The sequence below is a fragment of the Athene noctua genome, chromosome 3 (genome assembly GCF_965140245.1).
Source record: "Athene noctua chromosome 3, bAthNoc1.hap1.1, whole genome shotgun sequence".
NCBI lineage: Eukaryota > Metazoa > Chordata > Aves > Strigiformes > Strigidae > Athene > Athene noctua.
Genome location: NC_134039.1, coordinates 70593311 through 70616206, shown reverse-complemented (window position 1 = coordinate 70616206; position 22896 = coordinate 70593311). Strand labels below are relative to the sequence as shown.

The 22896-nt window shown below is 35.2% G+C and overlaps 1 protein-coding gene across 4 annotated transcripts in view; it reads left to right on the top strand.

Annotated features, from left to right (window-relative positions):
* TBC1D22A (TBC1 domain family member 22A) overlaps positions 1-22083 on the top strand; it is a 212827-nt gene extending 190744 nt beyond the window's left edge. For all 4 annotated transcript variants that reach the window (XM_074903258.1, XM_074903257.1, XM_074903254.1 and 1 more), the window contains one exon: positions 18825-22083. In XM_074903258.1, coding sequence (XP_074759359.1) covers positions 18825-18953 — 129 coding nt within the window. In that variant the 3' untranslated portion in view covers positions 18954-22083. The remainder of the gene's footprint in view (positions 1-18824) is intronic.
* Positions 22084-22896: the final 813 nt, after the last annotated feature.

Sequence of the window (22896 nt, the reverse complement as noted above, 5' to 3'; positions counted from 1 at the left end):
CAGATAAGAAAAATATGTGGATGACGCAGATTTACCATTCTGACAAAGTGAGGAGAACAGAGTAGTTACATAAACCGTCTTGAATCACTTGTTTAGTTGATCTCTTCAGGCAAGCTGTATTTTGAGATAGTAAAATGAAAAATTTTTGCAAATACATGATAAGTAGAATAGGTCATGTCTCTGGAGTGAAAGACTGTAGCATAGGATGTGTGGCTTCTGAAGAGATCCTAGGGGACATTGCTGACAGCTTACGGTATGAGCTTACAGAATGATGCTGTAGCACATGGGAGTAATTGGATCCTTAAATTAATGAACATAAGAACTTGTTTTGCCTTTTAGTGGGGTGGGGTTTTTGGGTAATATTGCATCCAGTTCTCATGTCTGAAGTCAAAGACATAGAGAGGGCTCAAAGAGGATAACTGAAGTGCTCGAAATATTTCTGTCAAAAAGAAAACCAATAGATGAATTAATATATAAGAAATTTCATATTAGAAAAATCCTAAGACACTAACAAAATAAGTAATGAAATTCTGCAACTCTTGAGGATTCCAAGTACATGTTTTTTCCTGAAAGAAAAAAAGGTTTAGGTTTAGTTCCTATTATCTACACAAGGGGTCAGACCAAGATAAGTAATGATCTAGCTGGGCTTTAGCAACTATGACTCTAGGAATGACCCCCTAATTTGTGTTGTGAATCTGACAAATAATCCTCCGACTGTCATACACAGTTGCTATTGTGTATAGATACAGAAAATGTCTGAAGTTCTCACAGCTGTCAAAACAATTAGACAATGAATTGGCCTTAAAGTACAATTTTGAAATGGCAGTCCTCATTTCTAAAACATGGATAATGTTTTTGCCTTCACACAATTATCTCTTAAACATTTTGATATCCAGTAATTTTTAGTTATCGCCATGTAAGCAGCACATAATGTTAGAACCACACTGCCATTGTAAACTATAAGTCTAAAATTTTGGATCTCTGTAAAGCCTAGTTGCAGAGAAAAAGCACTGTTTTGTGTTAAAAGGCTTCAATAGTTGTTGAGTAATCACTGCTTTTTTTTCATTTTTAAAAATTTTTTTGTCACCAATAACATAATTGAATTCTAGAAACAGGTTCATTTTTTTCTGCCACTAAGTTGTGTCCTTCCTTATCTTGGAAGCCTATATGAAGTAACAGGAAATATGTTTTCTGTTCAGAGCTTTACAGCTCTAAGTGTGCTGAGACCAGACTCCATACAAGTCCAGCAGGCTGGGAGGAACACCTTGCAAAATTTGGGTCCCCTCTCATCTGCACGCATTGTCAAGAGTTGTGTTTGGTCTGCTGCTAAAGGAAAGGAAGGATGTGATGCAGGGTGTATAATCTGAAGAGATTGTAAACCTTGCTTTATGGCTTGTATTTTACAGAGATGCTGTTTACTTCCAAGTTTTAAATCAAATCTTCCACACAATGAAAATCTGATTTTATTGTCCTGTAAGTTTCCAGAAAAAGCACTTTCTGATTACTATAAGCTATTTTTCTCTCATCAACCAATGTTTTTATTTATTTTCAGTAAATACAACAAAGGGATCTCTGTGTTTTCTCCATTTCAATATAAAAAGGGATTTCATGAACAAAGAAAAAACTCTTGTTCTTCCTGAGCAATTTAAGTGACCTGCTAAACTAAATACACTGGCAGGGCTTCCATTTAGTTAGTAATTCACAGCTGTCACTGGAGACATTTCTCTACAAAGAAAACTGTTTTCTTTCCATGTTTATTTCTTCAGCAGAAACTGCTGCATAACAATGTCAATTATTGGCCTTATCAGTGTGTAACCCTGGAGAAGACTAAAATCACAGGAGCCTGTACACTTGACTACCAAACTCAATCAAAACTACTGATAAGAGAACAAAGAGAAAGTAAAAGCTTTTGGAGTATGAGCTGAATAATAGGGAGAAGTGACATATGCGTTTCTTTGAGACAAGCAGGTGGAGGAGGATTAATTTTCTTTCTTTCAATCTTCTGTTCTCTCCTATGGTTTCCTAAATGCTGGTGCATGTAGATTTTGCTCGCTTACAACAAAATTGTCTCATTGCAACTGCAACCAGTAAAAATAACAAGAATTAAAATGCCTATTGTTTTGTCATCCACTTGTAAACAAATTGGATTTAAAATTCTTCCAGAAATGCCATTATTGCAGATTTATTATTGCCATCGTAGCCTCCTAGTTAGCTCTTATAGCTGCCATGAAGAGCAAGACAATTCATGACAACTTGTTTGCTCTCTGTAGTGTTTTTTGCATTGGACATCCCTTTGCAAATATAGTAAGAGCTCCTATTTATCCCGTCCTAATTCATTTTCTGCACAGCAGCATTTGCTTTCTGTTAGCTGAATGAATAGCAATGGTTGCATCCAGTCCTCAGGAACTGAGTCATTAAAGCTTTGTGTGAAATTTTTTTCATCACAATTCTTACACATGTGCTTACTTTGGGATGCTGATCTGCATAGGACAACAGGTTAAACAGGGACATTTGAAATCCTTAATAGCTGTTGTTCTCTACCACATCCTTTCTTAAAGATTACCGCCCCCAAGAAAAGATGGCAGGGCATAGCACAGAGCTGCCTCTGAATTGCCAGCTTGCAGAGAAGCCTATTAAAGTAAACCAGAATTGCCAGCAGTATATACCTCTGACAGTCATATTTCATGTAGTTGATGTATTTATTCTCTTCTGTGAGAAAAGGCCACATCTTCCACACTGTGCTATAGTTTCCTCTTGGAGATTTTGTGATATATACAGGAATTCCTTCTCTCATCTGCCTGCTAAGGAGCAGATGATAGATGTAGTCACTGTGGGCAAACCAGCCCATCAAACACTTACATTATACCACATAATGCATCACTGAAGTACTTTTCCACTAGAAATGTTTTACAGTTTTGGCTGAACTCTTAACCCCCTTTTGATCATGTTCATTTATTTAAACAAAATGGCATTTTATTCACAAGGTGTGGTTTTATAAAAAAAATAATTTTGTCAAAAGCCCAGTTCTCCAAAGAAAAACAATTTGGGTACAAAGTTTTCCTTAAAACACATTAGGTTCATGTGTGGTTTTGAGTCTTTAGGTAATCACTTCAGACAGATTTTTTGAGGCTTTTCTCTGAATTTGGAGGCCACAAGCTTTTTGTTAATGTAATTTGAATTTTTACAAAACCACATGGGTTTGAGAACCCTACACCTGGGAGTAATACTGCAAAATACCGTTAATATTTAGTTTATGTAATACTAGCATCTGTCACATGCTAAAGTATTTTTTATGAATACAGTATTTCTCCATATTGATTTTCCATTATTTTAGTAAGATTTATCCTTACATAGTAGAAAATTAAGGATATTGACTTGCTTATCTTTGATGACCAATCTGGAGCTGCTTTGCAATTGTCAGAGCGCTCCTCTGCCAAACTGCCCTGTTGAGTATTGATACCACAACAGGGGCCACTGCTTTCAACGTGCAGATTTTTGTGATGGTTTGGAGTATAAACATGTTTATTTCCTTACATGTATGGACTAGAATTACCAAGAAGAGGTACTCATGGCCTAAGCGGTTTTAGGACTTTAATTTTGGAAATCTTAAAAATCAGCAGTCGGAAAAGATTAACCCAACCCATTGTTGCCTACTGTACTGAAAAGACATTAAGTTCTTTCAAGTTTGTGTCTGGAGGCTGTTCTTTTGTAGATAAGCAAAGAATAAATCCTGCATTCAGCTGTTGGTTTGCAAACTCATATTTTTGATGAAAGTTGAGGCGTTCATCGTCTTATACAGAAATTTGATCTCAAATTCTGGTTGATCAAAGCTGAACTTGTAGATTTCTATTTTTATCAGTATAGTGATATGTAAGAAAGGCAATTAAATATTATATAAATAAAATGTGTTAGTATTTTGTCTTAGAATCCCAAGGCCTTAGGATATTTGTATGTACCTTAGGGCTTCCATGTACCTCATTTAGAATTATTTTTCCATGGTCTCAGTAATATATTCTTTGTCTATATGCTTTTGAAAAATTGCATCTCTCTGGGACTTACATGAGAATTATGTGTTTGGTTTTTTTGTGTAATCTCTTCAGAATTATGTTTAACAACAACAGTAGACTGCGAAATGAAGAACTGGCCCTAGCAGAGAGTATTAAACTCATTTAGTTTATTTAACCTTGTAAAACAAAGCTTGAGAGTAAAGATTTAAATCATAACATAATTCTGGTGAATGATCAAAAAGATATAAATTGTTCTACTTTTATTTATAAACCATTAGATAAAGTGAAGCACTTTTAATGTAAAATATCAGGAGGTAAAGAACAGTATATATTTTGTGACAAAGCTTGATAAATGTATGTTCTTGTGTGACACAGTAAGATTAATCCTGGTTTGGGCTTGTAGTCCCCAAGCAGTTTGAAAGATGTCTTGAGCACAGTTATTAATCATGTTTCTTGCACGGTATTTATACTGGTTTAGAATATTTTTATTCTTTAGATTATAGTGTGCAATTGAATTATATTGTGTTAATTTGAATTAATGCTTCGGTCTGATTGTGGAAGCACTTCTGGAACTTCTCTCAAACTGAAGCATTATTTCTTCTAAGAGGCACAAAGGAAATGAAATTTCGTATATGTTTCACTTAAGACATCACAAAATGGATAGAGATGGGGGGGATGTTGTCTTTGTACGTTGAGAGAACCTGTGCAGCTTGTATGATCTCCTATTTTGTGCTCTTGTGCCTGCATGCACTACACACCAAGGAAGCTTAAGTGATTTCTTAATGTGAACAGTGGTGTTCTCCTCAGAATTGAAGGGACTTTTGGATTAGTTATTGATTTTTTTGAGGCTTCTCAGGTTGACTTGGAAATTTTCAGTTATCACATTCACTGCCAACGTAGAGACATAAGGCTTTGGGCAGGTTCTTTATCTGTCCTTCCCTTTAATTGCAGTATCTTCATGAAGGTGGTTTGGTTCTGCTCTTCCACTGCCAAGTCGTTGGTTCTCTGTATTGGTGTCCTTCAGTCTGTTAGAGGTGCACAAATGCTTTGTGGGTTTTGACATGGCAAGTGGAGAACTTTTATTATTCAGGACCAAACACCTATATATGGCTTCATGTGATGTTGGTGATTGAACGACATAATGGAAATGGCCTCTTTCAGTCCTATATCCCTAAGATACTGAAAATATTCCATTTGAATTAAGTTTAGGAATTTTTTTTTTAACTTCTGAAAATATACTAGTTTAAGTAGCTGCTGCATTGTGATGTATTTATTGAATGTAAAAATTTTGTATCTCAGACAGTAATACTTAAGTTATATATACAGGCCATTTTGCATCAGCAATCCTTAATATATATTTTCTGTAAAACAGGATGAGATTTTACTCAGAACAATTTACAGGGTGAAATAACTTTTGTTAAAATATACTAATTGCTTTAAGTCTGAAATATATAAAGTTTAGATACACTCTTGTTCCTGTGGTTCATTATATTCAATTGGTATTTTATGATTTTCTTCTTTTTTGCTGAGCTTTCAGCTTTTCATACTACAGTGTTAAAATTTAAGTCATTGTAGAGAGGGGAATATGTCTGACTTTGGAGCTGTACAAACTGTGCCATTTAAAATGCATTGCCAAATTATGGTCAGGAAAACCAAACTGAGTGGGTAGCATATGGACTTTATGGAGAGGCAGAATTGTAAATTTTCTGTTGGAATCTGCTGTACAAATATTTTGATCTTGCCTGACTACAGAAAAAAATTATAGAATGTAGTAACTTACTGGCAATTCAGTTCAGAAACAAAATTCTGCCATAATTGCTGTAGTCTTAATTGGTACAGCAACTTCCATGTTTGGATGGGGTTTGTTTGGATCTTTTTTTTAATAGAATGACTTTTAATCTTCATGACTTTTTATACTCTGGATATTTGCATCCGTGTTTCTTTATTTGCTGCTTTTTTGCCTGGAGCTACTAGCAAGTAATTTACTTGGACTTCTTTCTTACTTATTTATTTGTGATGATTTATATTTTGGTCCATAAGAAGCACATATATCTCCAAATACCATCAATCTCGCAGTATTTCATAAAACAATATGGCAAAATGTATAAACAGAGCAGTTCAGGACCATTCTGTTCCGTCGTGATCAGTGTTCAAATAAGATAGCTGCTTCTTTCTTGAGTATTGAATATTCTGTATCAGTACCTTAACTTCTACTATTTCACTTGCATTTAATTTTGAAGCATATTGAGACAGTTCAGAATAAAAAGGTATTACAAAAATGTTTATGAAGTTGAACATCTTTTAGGTTCTGTAGCAATGCTTGCTTTGTTTTTAAGTCTATGTCCTTAACCTTATCTTATAAACTTGTAGATAGTAAGTTTCCTTAAGAAAAAGATACAACATGCGAATTTGTTTCCTGTTTTAAGATTTAAGGGTGGGAATTACTTGTGGTTTTGTTTTTTGTTTTCATCCAAGGACATAAAGCTACCTACAATATCGGCTAAGATGTGATCCTTTAATGTACTTTAATGTACTATTTTACTATATTAATTTATATATTTTTGTACCTGTGTAAATGAAGATATAAATCATCTCTTCAGCTAAGTGAGCACAGCTTCTCCGACATAGTCCTTTAGAACCACACATTTTATGATTAGCAATTAAGGTTGCTAATGACTTGTGTAAGAAGAGATTCATACCGGATGAAACAGGACTTTAATTGCCGTTTTAGTGGTTTTAATATGCTGAGTCCAGGAATCTTTTTCCGTGGTCATGAAAAGAAAAACATGAAAGAGAAATGATAAGACCATCAACTTTTCATAAGCTTTCATTTTCAGAGTGTTAAGGTGTGTTTCTATGAAGTTCTTACTAGGAATATGAAGTTAATTGTAAGGATAGCATACTTCTGTATGGCTTCAGAAGATTAACGGGAGAATGTTCAGTTGAAATGAAGAATCAAAAAGTGTATATTTGAATCAAAGATTATATACATTATATATTTGCATCAAAGACTCAAAAATATATACTCATTGAGAATCACTATGCACTTGAGTTGCTGAATGTAAGATGATAGCAGGAGGAATTAACCTTTAACCTATTTAGGTTTTTATTTTAAAGTATCCATTTTAAGATGGAAAATATCTAGTTAGAACGCTGAATAACCTTTTTTTCTGTAGTTTGTTTCATACTGTTCTGAGTTCTGTATGCTGTGGTCTGTTGGTTAGGATGTCACAGTGTATGAAAGAAAGGTCAAAATTAAGATAAATGAGAATGATTGTTTAATAGACTATTCTCTGGAAAGCATTAATAACATTTTTGAGAAATCCTAGATGCTTAATTTAGGTAACATCAAATAAAGAAATGTACAAGAAAAAAAAATCAAATTTAGCATTGAATTTATGATTTTGAATGTTCACTATTTCAGCAAATATTGGGATTGGGTTTTTTGATTTGTTTGTTTTTTTCCTCTAAACTGTCACGGGACAGGATGTGAACTTTCACATTCAAGGTGGGAATTCTTGGGTGACACTGATTTATGACTTCCCAAGAACATACCTCTCCTAAATCCTTCAGACTGTGTCCAGTGCAGGCTTAAACGCTCCTACCACTTAGTGTAGATAAACCAGTGTTTCCCCATCTTCTGCTTATCAAAGTTAAGGTTCAAAGAACAGGGAGGGCATTATTGCATCTAGTATCCAAACTGGACTGTTCTGTGCTACCTCGGCCATAGCTACCTACACTGCATGTGCACTTGTGGCATGTAGTTTAGGAAGCTTCCATGCTTAGGAAGCCACACAAGTGGTCAGCTGTATCACTGAAGCATCCAGGTCCACCTACACCTCTTAACCTGTATCTGCAGCAGATCTTTCTTAAGCTGCAGTAGATGACTATTCCTACTATCTCTTTAATGTTACATTTTGAAATCTTAGTTTTCTCAATTCCAGCTGTGCCCAACAGGAAAGGAATGTTTTCTCTGACTCCAAGACATAGATAATTAATAAGATGCACAGCACTCCAGAAATACAACTCATTATTTGCAACTCCATGTAGCAGATTAGGACAACTTGAGAAATAAGAAGTGGCAGCAATGCAGGGAATATTGCTGAGTGCACTGTAAGAGAAAAAACGGTACTCAAGAAAGAAGAGAGAACTTGTCTCAGAGCTAGAGCCCTATTTATTTGGTGTACTATGTGTCAACAGCGAGAGACAGAGAGAAGGGAAAAGTAGTGCTAAGGCAACTGAACAAGGTCAGCTGGGCTCTGCAGTGTGTGCTGGACCTGTTGTGATGGTCCAATGAAACCATAGTTAATGTCTCAAACATCCAATAAAAAACTTTGGTAAAGGAAATGGTTTCTGTGGAAATGCAGGTAATGGCAGGAAGATGCAGCGAGAGAAGAGGGTCCCACGAAGGTGGGACCACACTTTTCAGAGGCTGAACTTTCCTATCTTGAGCAATTCTGTGAAGAGCCAATAGAGAAGCTGTTTTCACAACACACGTGCCAAAAGGAGAGTCACACCTGCAGGGAGGGGGAAGTAACTCCCCAACAACCCCCAAGCCCACTGACTCATTTCCAGAAGAATCTGAAGGTACAAACTGTGCATGTACTGAGAGCAAGAATTCTAGAAGCATAAACTGCACATAGTGCCTAATTAGTCTAACAAGTCCAAGTGCCTGCCCAGGCAAGGGGCAAGGAATTATAAAAGAGCGCAAATCAAAGCCCTGAGTGGCTGCACCCCACCAGAACTGGACCCCTGGGCTGGCTGGACCAGCGATGGAACCAGGACTGGTGAAATCTTCCTTTTTGTCATTCTCAGTCTCTTTTTCTCCTCCCCTTTTCTCTCCCATTCTCATTCTGTATGTCCACATATAAGGCAAGTCTTGTTTGGGCATGTTTAAGGTTTATTGGGGTATGTTTAAGATCTACCACTAGTCAGTGTAAGTTTAATGCTTATTGCAGAGGTTTGCAAAGCTTACTGACAAAGTTTTGTGCCAATATCTGTTATGAGCAAATAAAAAATGTACTTTTGTGAATTGAAGAATCCTTGGTGTTGTTTCACCTTAATCCTGACCTGGGAATTGGCAAATCTGAGTTGTCGTCCCGAGAAATTGGGACACAACACCTGTGCTTTCATGTTACCATCCAGTGCGATTGTTACTCCTCTGACAGCAGGCTGAAGGGGGAGGATTTGGACTGAGCTTGGCTTAGCCCCAAAGCAGTGGGTATCCTTCATCCTAAGTATCTGGGAAGAGGATTAGAGGCTAACATTGCACAGGGCGTTACCAGCCTGGCCACTGCAGCTATTACAGGGTCTTAGCGAGGCTGTAGCTCTGGCACATCTGTCTGTCTGTCTGTCTGCTTCACTTTGCAATGCAGGGAAGGGACCAAGCCTGTGGATGAGTTGCCTGCTTGGTACTAGCCATCCATGACACCCTTTCTTTTCATACATGACAATCCCAAATACAAACAAGTGAAAAAGAATGTTGTAAAAGAAATAGGAATTAAATCATTCCTATAGGAAGTATTCTTTTTGCCTGTATAGTGGTTACATCTGTTTGGAAAAAAATTTTTGAGTCATTGTCCATTTCTGGCTCTGTTACCACATTATACAGTTTCTCATAAAATCATAAAAATGTTTAGAATTCTTTGTATGTATGCATATGGTTTATTATGGGGTTTTATTATCTAAAAAGATAAATGGGCATCTTTTCTGGCAATAATTGGTTTCCTCCTTAGTTTGTCTCAATAATTCCTCTAAATAAATTTTAGTAATATTGCACTTCATTAGTTCTTTAAAAGTAGGTGCTGTGTTCTAAAATTTCAAGCACGACTTTTGAAAGTACAAATAACTCTCATAAAGAAGCTGTTTAATCAAATTGCCAGCATAAATTTTGCAGTGTTTTATATGTGTGTGTAATGTGTAACAGATAGAGTTTGTGTTCAAAATATAGCTGTTAGCAATTCCTTATTAATAAAATATTATAGATAAAGTTAATTTACCTTTCGTTTAGTTATATGCAGTCCTAAAGTATAACATTGAAAAGTTCCTGATCATAAAATACAGTAAGATTGCAGGTTCTGCCTATCTACAAAATAGAGCTGTGGTAGACCAGAAGTACTCAGACCATAATTACATTGCAGTTAGCAGCGGGAAAAATACTGTATTTTAGGACTGCCTTTATTTGTTAAATTAATAGACCAGTTCTCAGTTTTGACATTAAAAACTAACTCTATTAATTTTCTCAGTATGTTCATGTTTGATTTTAACTTTAGTTATTGCCATTTTTTTATGAACTAGAAATAAAAACACTATTCTGTTACTGGTTTTTATGTTTTGTTAACTTTCTTCTGTTAAAAAAACCCCACCACAGTTGAACTTTGTCAATAATTCACACAGACAAAAAAGTCTGATCTGATTTTTCAAAGTAAATAAATAGTTTTGATTATCTCAGAAGAGATCTTTTTGCTCTACTCATTAGAATAACATTTTCGTGTTTTATTATCAACATGTTATTTGTTCTATAATTGGTTTTGATGTTCCTTCCTTTAAGATCCACATATGGAGTCAGAGTGGGGGTGACAATAAATAGCATAACAGCTCTGGATAGCCATTACCAAATAACCAGTATTGCTAAAAGCTGTATTGATTAAAGGGATTATAGTGGACTTCATACTATAAGGGGATTTGCTAATGAACTGTATTTCAAAAGATGATAAAATTTGCTTTCTCTTGGGTTTGGGGGGTTTTAAGACTGTTTTAATAGTATGAGGTTTCATTTGGGTTACAATCTCAGTGATTAGAAAGGCTGATAACTTTGTAATAATTATTAAAAATGTGTTTTGTGAAGTTTTATTAGTATTCAGTTATGAATTAGTTTATAAAGAACAGCCCTTGACCATTGTGATTTTGGAGGAAACTGAGGAATACACTGAAGAATAAGGGCTTTATAAATAATCTTCTTTTTGCAGTATCTGTCTGGTAGTCTGGTATTTTCTTTTAGACACATGTATTGGATCTTGTGTGATAAGATTTTTTTCCTCAAGAATAATTTTGTTTCTGACAACAGCCATTTCTTAACAGGCAGTATTACTCCCAGATCTTTTTGCCGTGGTGTTTAAAACATAGACCTCATACTTTTATTTTTCATACTTCTAAAGGTACTTTTATATCATAGCATTGCAAGTTTACCACTGTCTTGTCTTGATTACATGGTGAACATGTTAATTTATCTAAGGAAAATGACGTTTTGAAGGTACATTTACTTTGAAAGTACATTCTATACAGTTGCTTGTAAGTGTTTAACATACTTTATAATGTAGCATAGTTGAACATGCTATATAAAGTGTTTTAGCATGTTTTAACATATCTTACAAAAACATGTATATAAAGTATCACGTAAATCCAAATGCAGTTAAAGTAGTGGAAATACAAGTGAAATTGTATAAAAGAGGCTTTTTGTTTGTTTGGTAACAAAAACGTGGAATTTCAAATGTGCTGAATAATTATTTCAGAATTGTGATTTAAATACATCAACATAAACCAGAAATCTCGTATAAGGGATATTAAATACTGGATATTAAATACTAAGAGATCGGTTTAGTATATAGATTTTAAAGTTATTCATAATATGAATCTCTTACAAAGGATATGAAATACTTTAATTTTAAACTAAGTATTTAACTAATACTTAGTTCTTTTGCCATATTAAGAAATCAGTTTAGTATATAGATTTTTAATTTATTCATAGTATGACTCAGCAACGCGATATATGAGCTCCCTATATCCTTTCATTCCAAATAAAAAAATCCTTCTACTTGTTGGGAAACATACCTTTATTGTTTCCTGAAATGGGCCAAGTGAGTCAATATGTTTAGCAGGTTTTTTGTTGTGCTTTTGGATTTCTTTTCTAATTAAATCCATGTCCTTTAAAAAGAATAAGATACTGGAAAGTTTCAGTATGGAAGGGAGGTCCACAGTGCAGTCCGCTGGTGAAAGCCAGGCTAGGGTCAGAGCTCAAAGCTCCTCAGGGGCTTGTCCAGGAAAGTTGTGAAAATCCTAGTGGACAGATTCTGTGGTCTCCCTGCCAAGCTGCTCAAGGACCCTCATTGTGAAAGGCTTTTTTCTTATGACAACTTAGCTTCAACTTGTTACTGTCGCCTCTTGGCCTCTCTTTCTTCTTTACAACCCTCACTGTATATAGTGGAAAACTGCTCTTAGATCCTGCCTTAGCCTTCTCTTCTCCCAGCTGAAAAATCCCACAGTTTTCTCACACTCTCCCGGTATAACATCTGCTGCAGCCCCCTAACCATGTTAATGGCCCTGTGCTAAAATCTCTTCCCTTTTATTGTGCTAGGTGAGAGGGAGGAGTAAATCTAAGTAGTACCTTGATCTTCCTCTGCTATGGGTAGTACTCTTTCCCCAACTGTTGCTCCTGCGTACGGAGACTTGTGATTTTTCAGAGCAGACTTGGTCAGTCAAGACTGAGGCAAGAAAGGTATCACTGTCATTTCATTCACTACAATGTTAAGGTTTTTACCACTTTGAAAATGCTCTTATTTTTCTTATATTTTAAACAGAGTTGAAAGTAAACTGGGATTAAGGGGGGGGGGGGGGCAGAGAGAGGAGTTGTGGTTGTTTTTTGGGGAGGTTTGTGTTTTTATTTAATGAAGTTATTCTAAAGATGAGGAATTAACTGTTGATTGTACATGGCTTGCGGAATCACAACTCCACAACCTATAAGGTTGTACTGTAGGTATGTTTATTGAGCACTGAGGCACACAAGGGATCTCTCCACCACAAGTGTGTGTGCCCACCGTGGTAATTTGTCTTGGCCTTATACAACGAAGTGTTACATATTCATGATAGTTTCAAAAACGCCTATACATATTCATAATCTTTCCACGAAAAGGCGGGTTCTAAGAAGTCATTTCCATATGCTCCACCCTGGTCTCCTCCTAGTTGTGCCTGCGCAGTGTTTCCTGGTGGTCGTGGGGTCTCAGAGATGAAGTAACTCCTCTGCCTCACTGTTGAACTGTTCACCTCTGTCTCTTGCGCATGCCACTTCGACCCTCAGCGTTTCTCCAAACCACAAAGCCAACTCAGCCGATTTAAGTTGCTTTGGGCAGCAAGTCTTTGGTCTTATCAGGAACTTCTCTGTAACAGACCCCCTTACACAATGACTTAAAATATGTTGTTTCAGCTAAACAATTGCTATCCTGTTAGCCCTTAAGTGTTAGTTCCCTTTATCATACATAACTCAAGTGCCCATGACTATTCCCCAGTATGGAAGAAACGTGAGTGGCAATGGGAAAGGGACGTTGGAAATGCCTTTCCACAGTGTCACACAGGAGGGCAAATGCCACATACAGACCAAACTGCAGTGTTGGCAGGCTGGGCCATGCAGCTGGGCCTTAGCTCAAGAGATGAATATAGCTATTCAGCGCAGTAAGAATCCAGTCAAACTAGGGTGCTCTATTTGCCAAATACAAAGGGTATAATTCTGAGTATATCTGTTGTAGATGCAGCACAAATATAAGCAAACGTTGGACTGTGGAAACCTCAGCTTGTGGAAACCTCAGCTCTGATGATGGTTCTTCTGGCTGCCCCGATTCCTCAGCCAGATATCACAATATCATTTAAATCAAGCAGAAAATAAAATTCTTGCAGGAATATTTTACAAATACTGCTTTTTGGACTCAGTTTTCTTGTTCTGAAATATACCAGGCAGTTTATCACCAAAGAGTTTTTTATGGTAAATATTAATTCAAGTTCATGATTCATCATTTTTCAAAGTGCATCTTTTATTTTAATTCTGAATGTGGATAGGAAAATGAATTTAAGCACTTAGTGTGGATGCCTTATTTATGTATGGATTCCAGTGGTTCCTGCTTTATCAGTTGGAGAAGAAATAAGAATAATGATTTCAAATGAATGAATACTCTTCAGTCACTAGTCTTGTGGTCACCTTTGCTCTTTTGTAAGTGTAAATGCTAAACGGAGGAGTTTTAGATAAATTTCTCAGGTGGTCTTGTCAATATCAATTAGCATATGTTTGTACATTTCTTCAAATCCCAAATATTTTTTTTTCCTTTTGTTTTTTGGGTTGATTTTTTGTTGTGGGGTGGTTGTTTGTTTTCAAAGAATGCTCCATATTCAGACAGCAGTAAATGTGGCATGATTTTCTTTAGTAGTTAAAGGGAGTAAAATTTTCTTTAGTAGGGTTTTTGCCAAGTTATGCTTTATTTTTAACAAGCTATAATTTTTATTTCTGAGCCAATTCTGAAGCTCTTTAATGGATCACGGGAAGATAAGCCTTATCTTTAGAAAATCACTAAAGTAATGTGTATATGGCTAGTTACTTCACTTGGATTTATAACAGATATTCACTAGTCAGTGTCAGTCTTAGACTTTGATGAACAATTAAGGAATGAGTCTTTTCCCTTGGTAACAGTGGCAAAATGCCCACTGAAATAGAAGTGGACTTGAATGGTCAACTGATTACTTTGTAATTTATTTTTATATTCAATTCTCATGAAAAATATTAATATTTACAGTTACAGTTAATCACAGAAGTATTAAACAAGTTCTCCACCAGTAGTTCTATTTCAGATTTGAGCTGCATGTTAAATTTCATATAGTATGGATAGAACAAGAGGGAATGGCTTTACACTGCAACAGGGGAGATTGAGACTGGACATTAGGAAAAAATTTTTCACAGAAAGAGTGGTTGGACGGTGGAATAGGCTGCCCAGGGAGGGGGTGGAGTCACCATCCCTGGATGTGTTTAAGGGTCGTTTGGATGAGATGTTGGGGGATATGGTGCAGGGGAGAACTTTGTAGAGTAGGGCTGATGGTTGGACTCGATGGTCCCAAGGGTCTTTTCCAACCTGAATGGTTCTGTAATTCTGTGATATTGAAGATGTAGTCTTTGCATGTTCAACAAAGAGCGTAAGGTTGAATGGTTTGAATTTTCCAGCCTTAAACCTGGAGCACCTGATTTCCCCTGCTGTTGCGGTGTGTCTCCTGAGAGAAAAATCATGTGTCTGATTCTTCATGGGTCATTTCCAAATAAATCTCTGAAATTGTAAATATACTTTAGAAAATGTGGTTTGTTCTGTAAGATAATGTACTTTCAGTGCGTTGGAAAGGTAAATGAAACAAAATTAATATGAGTATCTGTTATTTTACCTCCTTTTCTAATCATTGAACAGACAGTTTGTAAAAGTGACAGCTGTGTAGAAGGTTTTAAGAAAATAAAACTATATTTTTGTAATCATTTTCTGATATGCATATCCAATATGATCAATTTACCATTGAAACTAAATATAGAAGCAGAATTCATTAATCTACAAGAATTACCTGTGTTTCAGAAACGTATACCAACTTTTTCTAGTTTGAAAGCATGTACAGTTGCCACAGAAACAACCAGTGTGGTGGACCAGATGTGTGACTAATGTAGACTCCTGCTTTCTAATCATGCTGAAACAGTTTAACTTTCGCTCACTAGCTATTGAATAACTTAATAGTACCTTCTGTAGAGGCAGGTATTGATTGCAACAGGTGCTTTTCTTCAAAGTACAGGTGCTGAGGTCTGCTAGAAGGCTTACAGTTCTCCAGTGGCTGGAGGATTGGTTTAGGCCAAAGTTATTTCAACAGTAGCCCAGAGGAAAAGCAAAACACCGCTCAAGAACTGTGTACCGGTTTGCACCATTTGTACCAGTTTGCATCAGAAGTGTGACCCAACAAAGTCTTGGCACAGTAAACAGTAAAAGAGCTAATTTCATAAAACTCACTGGATTAACTGCTGTGTCTTAGAGCTGGTTGAAAGTTCCTTTTGTAAAAGGAAAAAAATTAATTAATGAGGATAGGCATTTATCACCCCTCCACACAACCTTCCTATTGTTCACTGTGAATTTATTAATTACGGTTATCAGCATAACTGTTAAATAAGTAGACAGAAATTAACAAAAAATTTAATTTTGGCAGTTGCATAACACTTTATTAAATATATGTACTCTCAAGTGTAATAGAGACATTCTCATGCTAACTCTGGTATTACTACTTATTATTTGTAGTTAAATGTATAGTACGGCTCAACTTCTGTCCTTTCTTGTTTCATATTATAAAACCAGTATAGCAAGACCATGAAATAGATGAAGCAAAAATTATTCTCTCACACACACAAAAAGAATCATTTCATTTTCATTTCTCCTCCTCGCTGTTTCCTGAATCACAGAATCCTTGTTAGGGGATCCTGCAGCCATCTTCCATTAAAGTAGGTGTGGAAGAGGGAGACGAGGGGACAAGGAAAGTAAGAGCCTTATGAAGACGAATAATTTTGCTGTGTACTTATACATGATATTGGTTCTGATTTATAGCAAGATAATTGTTGTGGTTTAAATTGCATTGCTGGTCTTTAGAATAAATCTTAAACATATTAATGTAAAAATATACATATGTACATGCTTACAAATATATACATATATACAAAAGTGGACAAATTGTCTTTATTTTTTCTGCAAAAATAGAGCACCTAGAAGATACTAGCAGACTTAATAACTGGACTTATTCCTAAGATTTCTTTATAATTCCCATCATAAAATTCCACATTCAGGTGGTTGTGATGTAACTCATTCAAAAACTTGCCTTTTGTTGCTTTAGCACAGCTCAAATTTTAGGAATGTTTTTGTCAAAACAATTAAAAGCATAAGACAGGGGATGTCCAGCTTATCTTTTCTTTGGAAAGTTTAAATCATGAACTTCATATTTGGCCTAGGGTGACTTTTCCATCACTTTTGAGGGTTTGTAACCTTTTGGGTCACCACTTACTTAAGAAAAACAAAATAACTTCCCGAGTTTGGTCAAATTATGAGCCTTATAAAATTGTCATTTCCATGAACTCCGGGGAGAGTTTGCGGTAGTTGATCTTCCAAAGAGTCCTCTCACAGCTGGCAAGTTTCAGCATACAAATGAGGATTTAAAGCTTTGTGCTGCTGCGGGCCATGATGGATTTTGGTGCCATCATCAGAACTGAACATACAGACACTGCCCCAGTGAGCTCCTTATTACCTCTATTCCTGGGCTTAAGGCTGCTTGGAAATGAGTTTTGTCTAAACCTAATACAAGAGAGAGGAAAATATTTCAGAAGAAGAAACCAGAAAAGAGTGGGAAACTAGGGCTGAGAATTGAGGTGGGAGCTGACTGCAACTGACTGAAATAATAATTTATTTTATAATTTTTCATGTATAAATAGAAAAGTAGCTTATCTTTGCATCAGTGTGAGGGACTTCTCAGAATATCAGGGAAGAGGAAAACAACAGAAGTGACTGGAAAGTTTTTGTAAAAAGCCCCAGACTTTGCAATCAATCATAATTTTGAGAATGTATCCAATTGTATAACTCCATGCCCCGGAGCACAACAATACTTTGGACAGATAGCTGTAATGCCCTTTTGACCATTCAGTGATGGGATAGGAATCAAACATTTTTCAGATAACCCTTTTGAAGGATCCTTCAAAGTGCTATCAATGGGATTTGACTGTGCATCACAGTTCCCCATAGAGCTACATTCCTAGAGTCTTGGCCAACAAGAGATTGGGCATATTTGTTGATACCATGTTGCTATGATAAAACATATGTCCTACAAAAGCAGGAATCCACATTTTAGGACATTTTCAAATTAAATTTAAATTACTATTTGAAATTACTTCTATTGATTAATTTTATCTGTATTGCTATATAATTAATGTTGAAGGAACTGTTGTTTGCTGTACTATATACAATGCATGTCTAGAAAGCAGAAGCGCCAGAAGTCAGATATTCATGTTTGCATGTTAAAAGACTAATTAGGAAAGATAATTTTGGCACTTCTGCAACGTAGTCAGCAGCTTTGCTTTATCTGTAGATATCTGCCTCTTACCCATCTGATAAAGAGGTTCTAAAAACTTTTAAGATATTAAAAATTAAATTAATATTTTATAGCCCCTTAAAGAGCTTCTCTTGTTCATACCTAGCATAGGGATATTGAAATGATCTGTGCAACAGATGTTACAAATTGAAAGTAGATTGAAGATCTTAAATGTGGAAGATAAATGTGGAATTTTTAAAGTACTATATGCAAAATGATATGTGAAAACTTTGAGAGCTTGGGTGGTATTGGTGAGTGTGTTAGATGTATCCAGGTGCTAAAATAATGTAGGAAATATGTCAAATCCAGAAGAATGATACCATTTTGGACTTACAGAGCTCAGAATTAAATTTCTAGTAGTTTCTAGTTACTCCAATACCTATGAGCATTGTATCGCAATTACCAGCTATGAAATGGATATGCTAGCATATTTATCTCTTAGAAGTCTAATGGAATTGTTCTGATGCATTGCATATGAGTTCTTGTTTGTTTGAATACAGCAAGGGGTCTCCATCCATGATTGGGGGAACCAGTAGGGGTATAATCGTATAAAGGCAAGTGTGGGTACATAGAATTTACACACTTGGGTGTTATTGCTTTCTTTCACGCATACTATTTACAGAGCAGGTGAGTTGACACCCTTTTGTTTAAATTTTATTTTTTTCAACATCAGAAAATAACCATAGTTCATCCACAATTAGTGGCTGGTTTCTGAAATGAAAGGTTGAATAGCAAGTATTTCTGTAAAAATTACAGGAAAATCACTAAACCTAATTGGTTCGCAGGTTTGTTTGGGATACTGAGGTGCTACAGGAGTGATAGCTTATAAATAATCATTGTATAAGTAATACATTGCTATTGCACTGCTATTTGGGAAAAAAAAAAAATATCTTTTTGTTTCTCTCCATCTAGGAATTGCTGATATTTTTACAAAATTTGCCCACAGTACACTGGGGAAATGAAGAAATCAGCGTACTCCTAGCAGAGGCCTACAGACTGAAGTTTGCATTTGCGGATGCCCCCAATCATTATAAGAAATGAATATAAAGAGCCGTGTTCTGCAGTATTATGGCATCTGTTGTTCTGGTTGTGCTTTCAGCTCATTTCTCTTCCATTTGAATTAAGATGACCATTAAAATTCTGTTAGAATTTGCAGAATGAGAACAGAATACCAAAGAACTAGACAAAGCAGAATATTGAGCACTGAATGAACTTAAAAGTGAACTTTTTTGCTCAACATGAAAAACAAGTTCAGAAGTCTATAACATAATTTTCTCCTTTTTTTCCCCCTTCTTTAATTAGGAGAATTGCAGTCTGTCTAATTTATATTGAACAATTTTTATATGTACATAAGGCTTAAAAAATACTTATGGAATGGTTTTGTCATTACTTCAGTGTCACCTGCCAATTACTTTATCAGCCAGTTATGGTCAATTACTTACTCTGAGTGGAAAAAAAGAACTTTTCATAGTCATAAAGACCGTATGAGACAGCAAGGCCTGTGTTTTGGGGTCTGGTTGCAATTCAGAAGACACTAATATTCGCATACCATCTGTTGTTTTTCCATGGAATTAGGTTAGAGTACTTCAATAATATAAGAGTATAGAAGATTGCAATGGAAATTGGTGGCATTTTTCTAAACATTACTCAGTCTTGCAGGGTGCTTTAGAAGCTTTTTAGCCATACAAAGGAGTTACTTAAAGCTGAAGATTCATCTATAACACTAAAATAAATCCCTCTATATATTTTGGAGTGTTTTTAAAATACTGAATGAAATTGAAGATGTGGTCTTGTCAAAGTAATTAAAGCTTTTCTTTCAATGCCTTCAGTTTTTCAGCCTGGAAGTTCACTTTTAAGAAATGTATTAAGCAGCAGGTTTACAAAGCAAGATATATTTTTATCTCAGTTGTTGCCTTATTCTCCATTTCTAGCATTTTAGAAAAGGAAAATTAATATATCTGTGCAAAGCTTATTTGTTAAATAATTTAATACTTTTTTTTTTTCTGGTTATTCAGAGGAAGCGAGAAGATAGTTCCCAATAACAGTAACAGTTACTAAATACTCAGATCACTCTTGTGTCATTAGCAGAATAAAAATCTCTATGACTTTATTGCAATTAATGTATCTTCATATAATCATGAGATACTGAATAATTTCTTAAAACTTACATAATTTAAGTGCACTATTTATTTTCAAGAAAACTTTTCAGATAAGAATTCTGATGTTGCTCTGTTGGATGTAAATAACTCATTAATTTGTGCCTACCCTACACATACAGGTTATTAAGGGTGAGAGTTGCAATAAGCAATATACTGGAAGCTCCGAGTTGTTATTCCTCAGTTCAGTTCTCAAGTTGCACAATGTTGCACGAAAAGTGTGGTGCACTTTTAAGTTTGAGAATTAAAAGATCTTCAAGAGGTTTTCTCTTACGACTTGTTATTGGAAGATTATTTTCAATTTCTTAAAAATATGTAGATACATATTTTAAAAAAAGCTTTCTAGATGTGTTAGTTACATTACTTGTTTTAGGGGCCTTAGTTCTTGACAGTAACTTTATAATAATTAGGTGTTGCAGGGTAAATAGAATAAAATACATCTGTACCAACATGTAATTATGAGATCTGTATTTTAAAATCTTACAAAATCTTTGGTAGAAGAGAAGAAAAAATTAATTCAGAAGCAGGAGTGTTTGGTGACTAGGATGCATTCTGTTCAACTGGTGTCAGCTAGGGGTTTCAGTTGTGATGGATACAAGATCAGGCCTCCTAGATTGCTACATTTGTGCCTCAAGTGTGTAGTGGATCTGTGTTTCTTAAATGTCCATATACTGTTTTCTATAACTTCAGTTTATGGTCTAATGTAAAGAAATTTATGTTTACAAAGAATGTCATCTTGTGCCTAACAGAGTGTCTACCAATAACAGAATAAAAGAAACCTGAAATTTACAACCATTTGCTTTTAACTTAGTATCTACAATCATTTGTTAATAGAAATGCATATTATTGTAACGAGAGAAGACACGCAGCATTAAATGTACAATGTTGTAAGGGTTTTCTATAATTAACTTTTTTCTATTAAGATGTCATTTAGGTAGTTACATGTAACATGGAAAGTTGACCCAAAGTTGTCTGCTGTGTCAGATGCTCCTGCATAACATTTATGGGCCTGGATATATATATATAAATTTCCTTCATCAGGTCCACATAAGTTGTCTGCCATGTCTTCCAAATTAAACAGGTACCTCTTACTTCCCTTGGAAGAAAGTATTACCATTAGAGGTCACATTTACTATTGTGTCTGTGTCAGAAGTTGAGTATTGTACTTGAGCACATTGCTTTTTAAGGATATTGGGAAGTTTCCTAATGTAATAACAATGCGTATTTATGTAGATATAGACTTTTTTGGAAAATACAATATAGATATATAAATAATGGTTATATATCTATACAGACGGGAATAGTTTTCAGAAAACAGAAGGCCAACATTTATGTACAATTTCAAATTTTCAATACTTTTAAGATTTACATAAAATATTTCATATTATTAGAAAAACCCTTTACATTTAAAAATTCTACATCTCAGGTAAAATGTCATTCCAAACAAAATATTACATAGAAAATGAGATAACATTGTCTTTATTAACATACCGTGTACTTTTTTTTTTAAATTCAAGATTCCAAATATAAAATTCCTTTGTTGTATGTATTTTCTTATGAAGGAGGCATCTTGACACATCAACAGTGAAACCGGGCAGTAATTTCCTAGAACTCATGTGAAATACTGAAGTTGTAGTGTCTAAAATGCGTGTTAAAGAATTTCTGTAATAAAAATTTAAACAAGAATGTACAATATAAAAAGATTTATGACTACAGTATTTGAAAAATGTAAATAATAAATTAGTTAACTATGTAAATACAGTACATGGAGTAGGATAGAAATGTAAGTTGAAATCTTATGTAACTCTGTAATATGTTATAAGAAATCCTTTTCTTTTTTTTTTTGGCTCAGTTCCTTATGGAAAGGCCCATGAATTTGTTTGTAACTTCAGAACTACAGAATAGAAATATCTGAAGTTTCATTGTATGCTTCTGACAAATATTAACACTGAGGCACTGGTTAAAACTGTAAAACTGATGAAAGATGAGGAAATAAATGCATATTTATGAAGTGCTATATAGAATTGAAAGCTTTTTTTATTGTTTTCATCAAGTCCATTGCATACTTCATCAAAGCATATTTTTGGTGACTTTATGTTTTACAGTCTCAAAACCCTGTATCACAAGAGTAAACGCAGAAGCAGAACCTCTGTTCTCAGTGACACTTCTGCAACTCTCTGCCCTTGTATCTTGCAGATTTTGTAAGTTAGTAAGACAACTTCCAAAGATATGTCTGCATATGCCATATACATAAAAGGTACTGAGCATTTTCTGCAAAAACAGATGAAGATAAATTTGACACCACAGCAGAATTAAACTGAAGGACAGGTGTAGCAAATCAGGGCAAAGCAAAAAAAAGAACATACAGAATTCTGTACTCTCTGAGGTGAGGAAGGAGGGGAAGCTTCAGGCGGGGGAGACAGTAAAAGGTAGTGAAGTCAGTAATAACAGTCAGATGATTTAAGTAGATTAACAAGCAAGGAGAGACATCCTGTACATATAGGAAGCTCAAGGCCCTTATGTCAAGGAAGCTAGTGTGAGACTTCCAATAATCCAGATGAGTCTGGTGAGAAACTATACAGGCCTGGTTATATGGAAGGCAAGGTTAATAACTTCCTTGTTGAAAACTCCACACAGCATTCAGAGAAAAAAGACTTAGAGATGCAATGGGCAATCTTTCTGTTACATGCTTGAGTGACAATGAATTGTAATCATGCTGGTTTCTTACCTTGAACAAAATTTGTGTTTCTTCATCTGCTGTAATCTTCTGAAGATCCTGCAGAAAATCAGCAAGGGGAGATTTTTCAAATTACTCTTTCAAAAGGGGA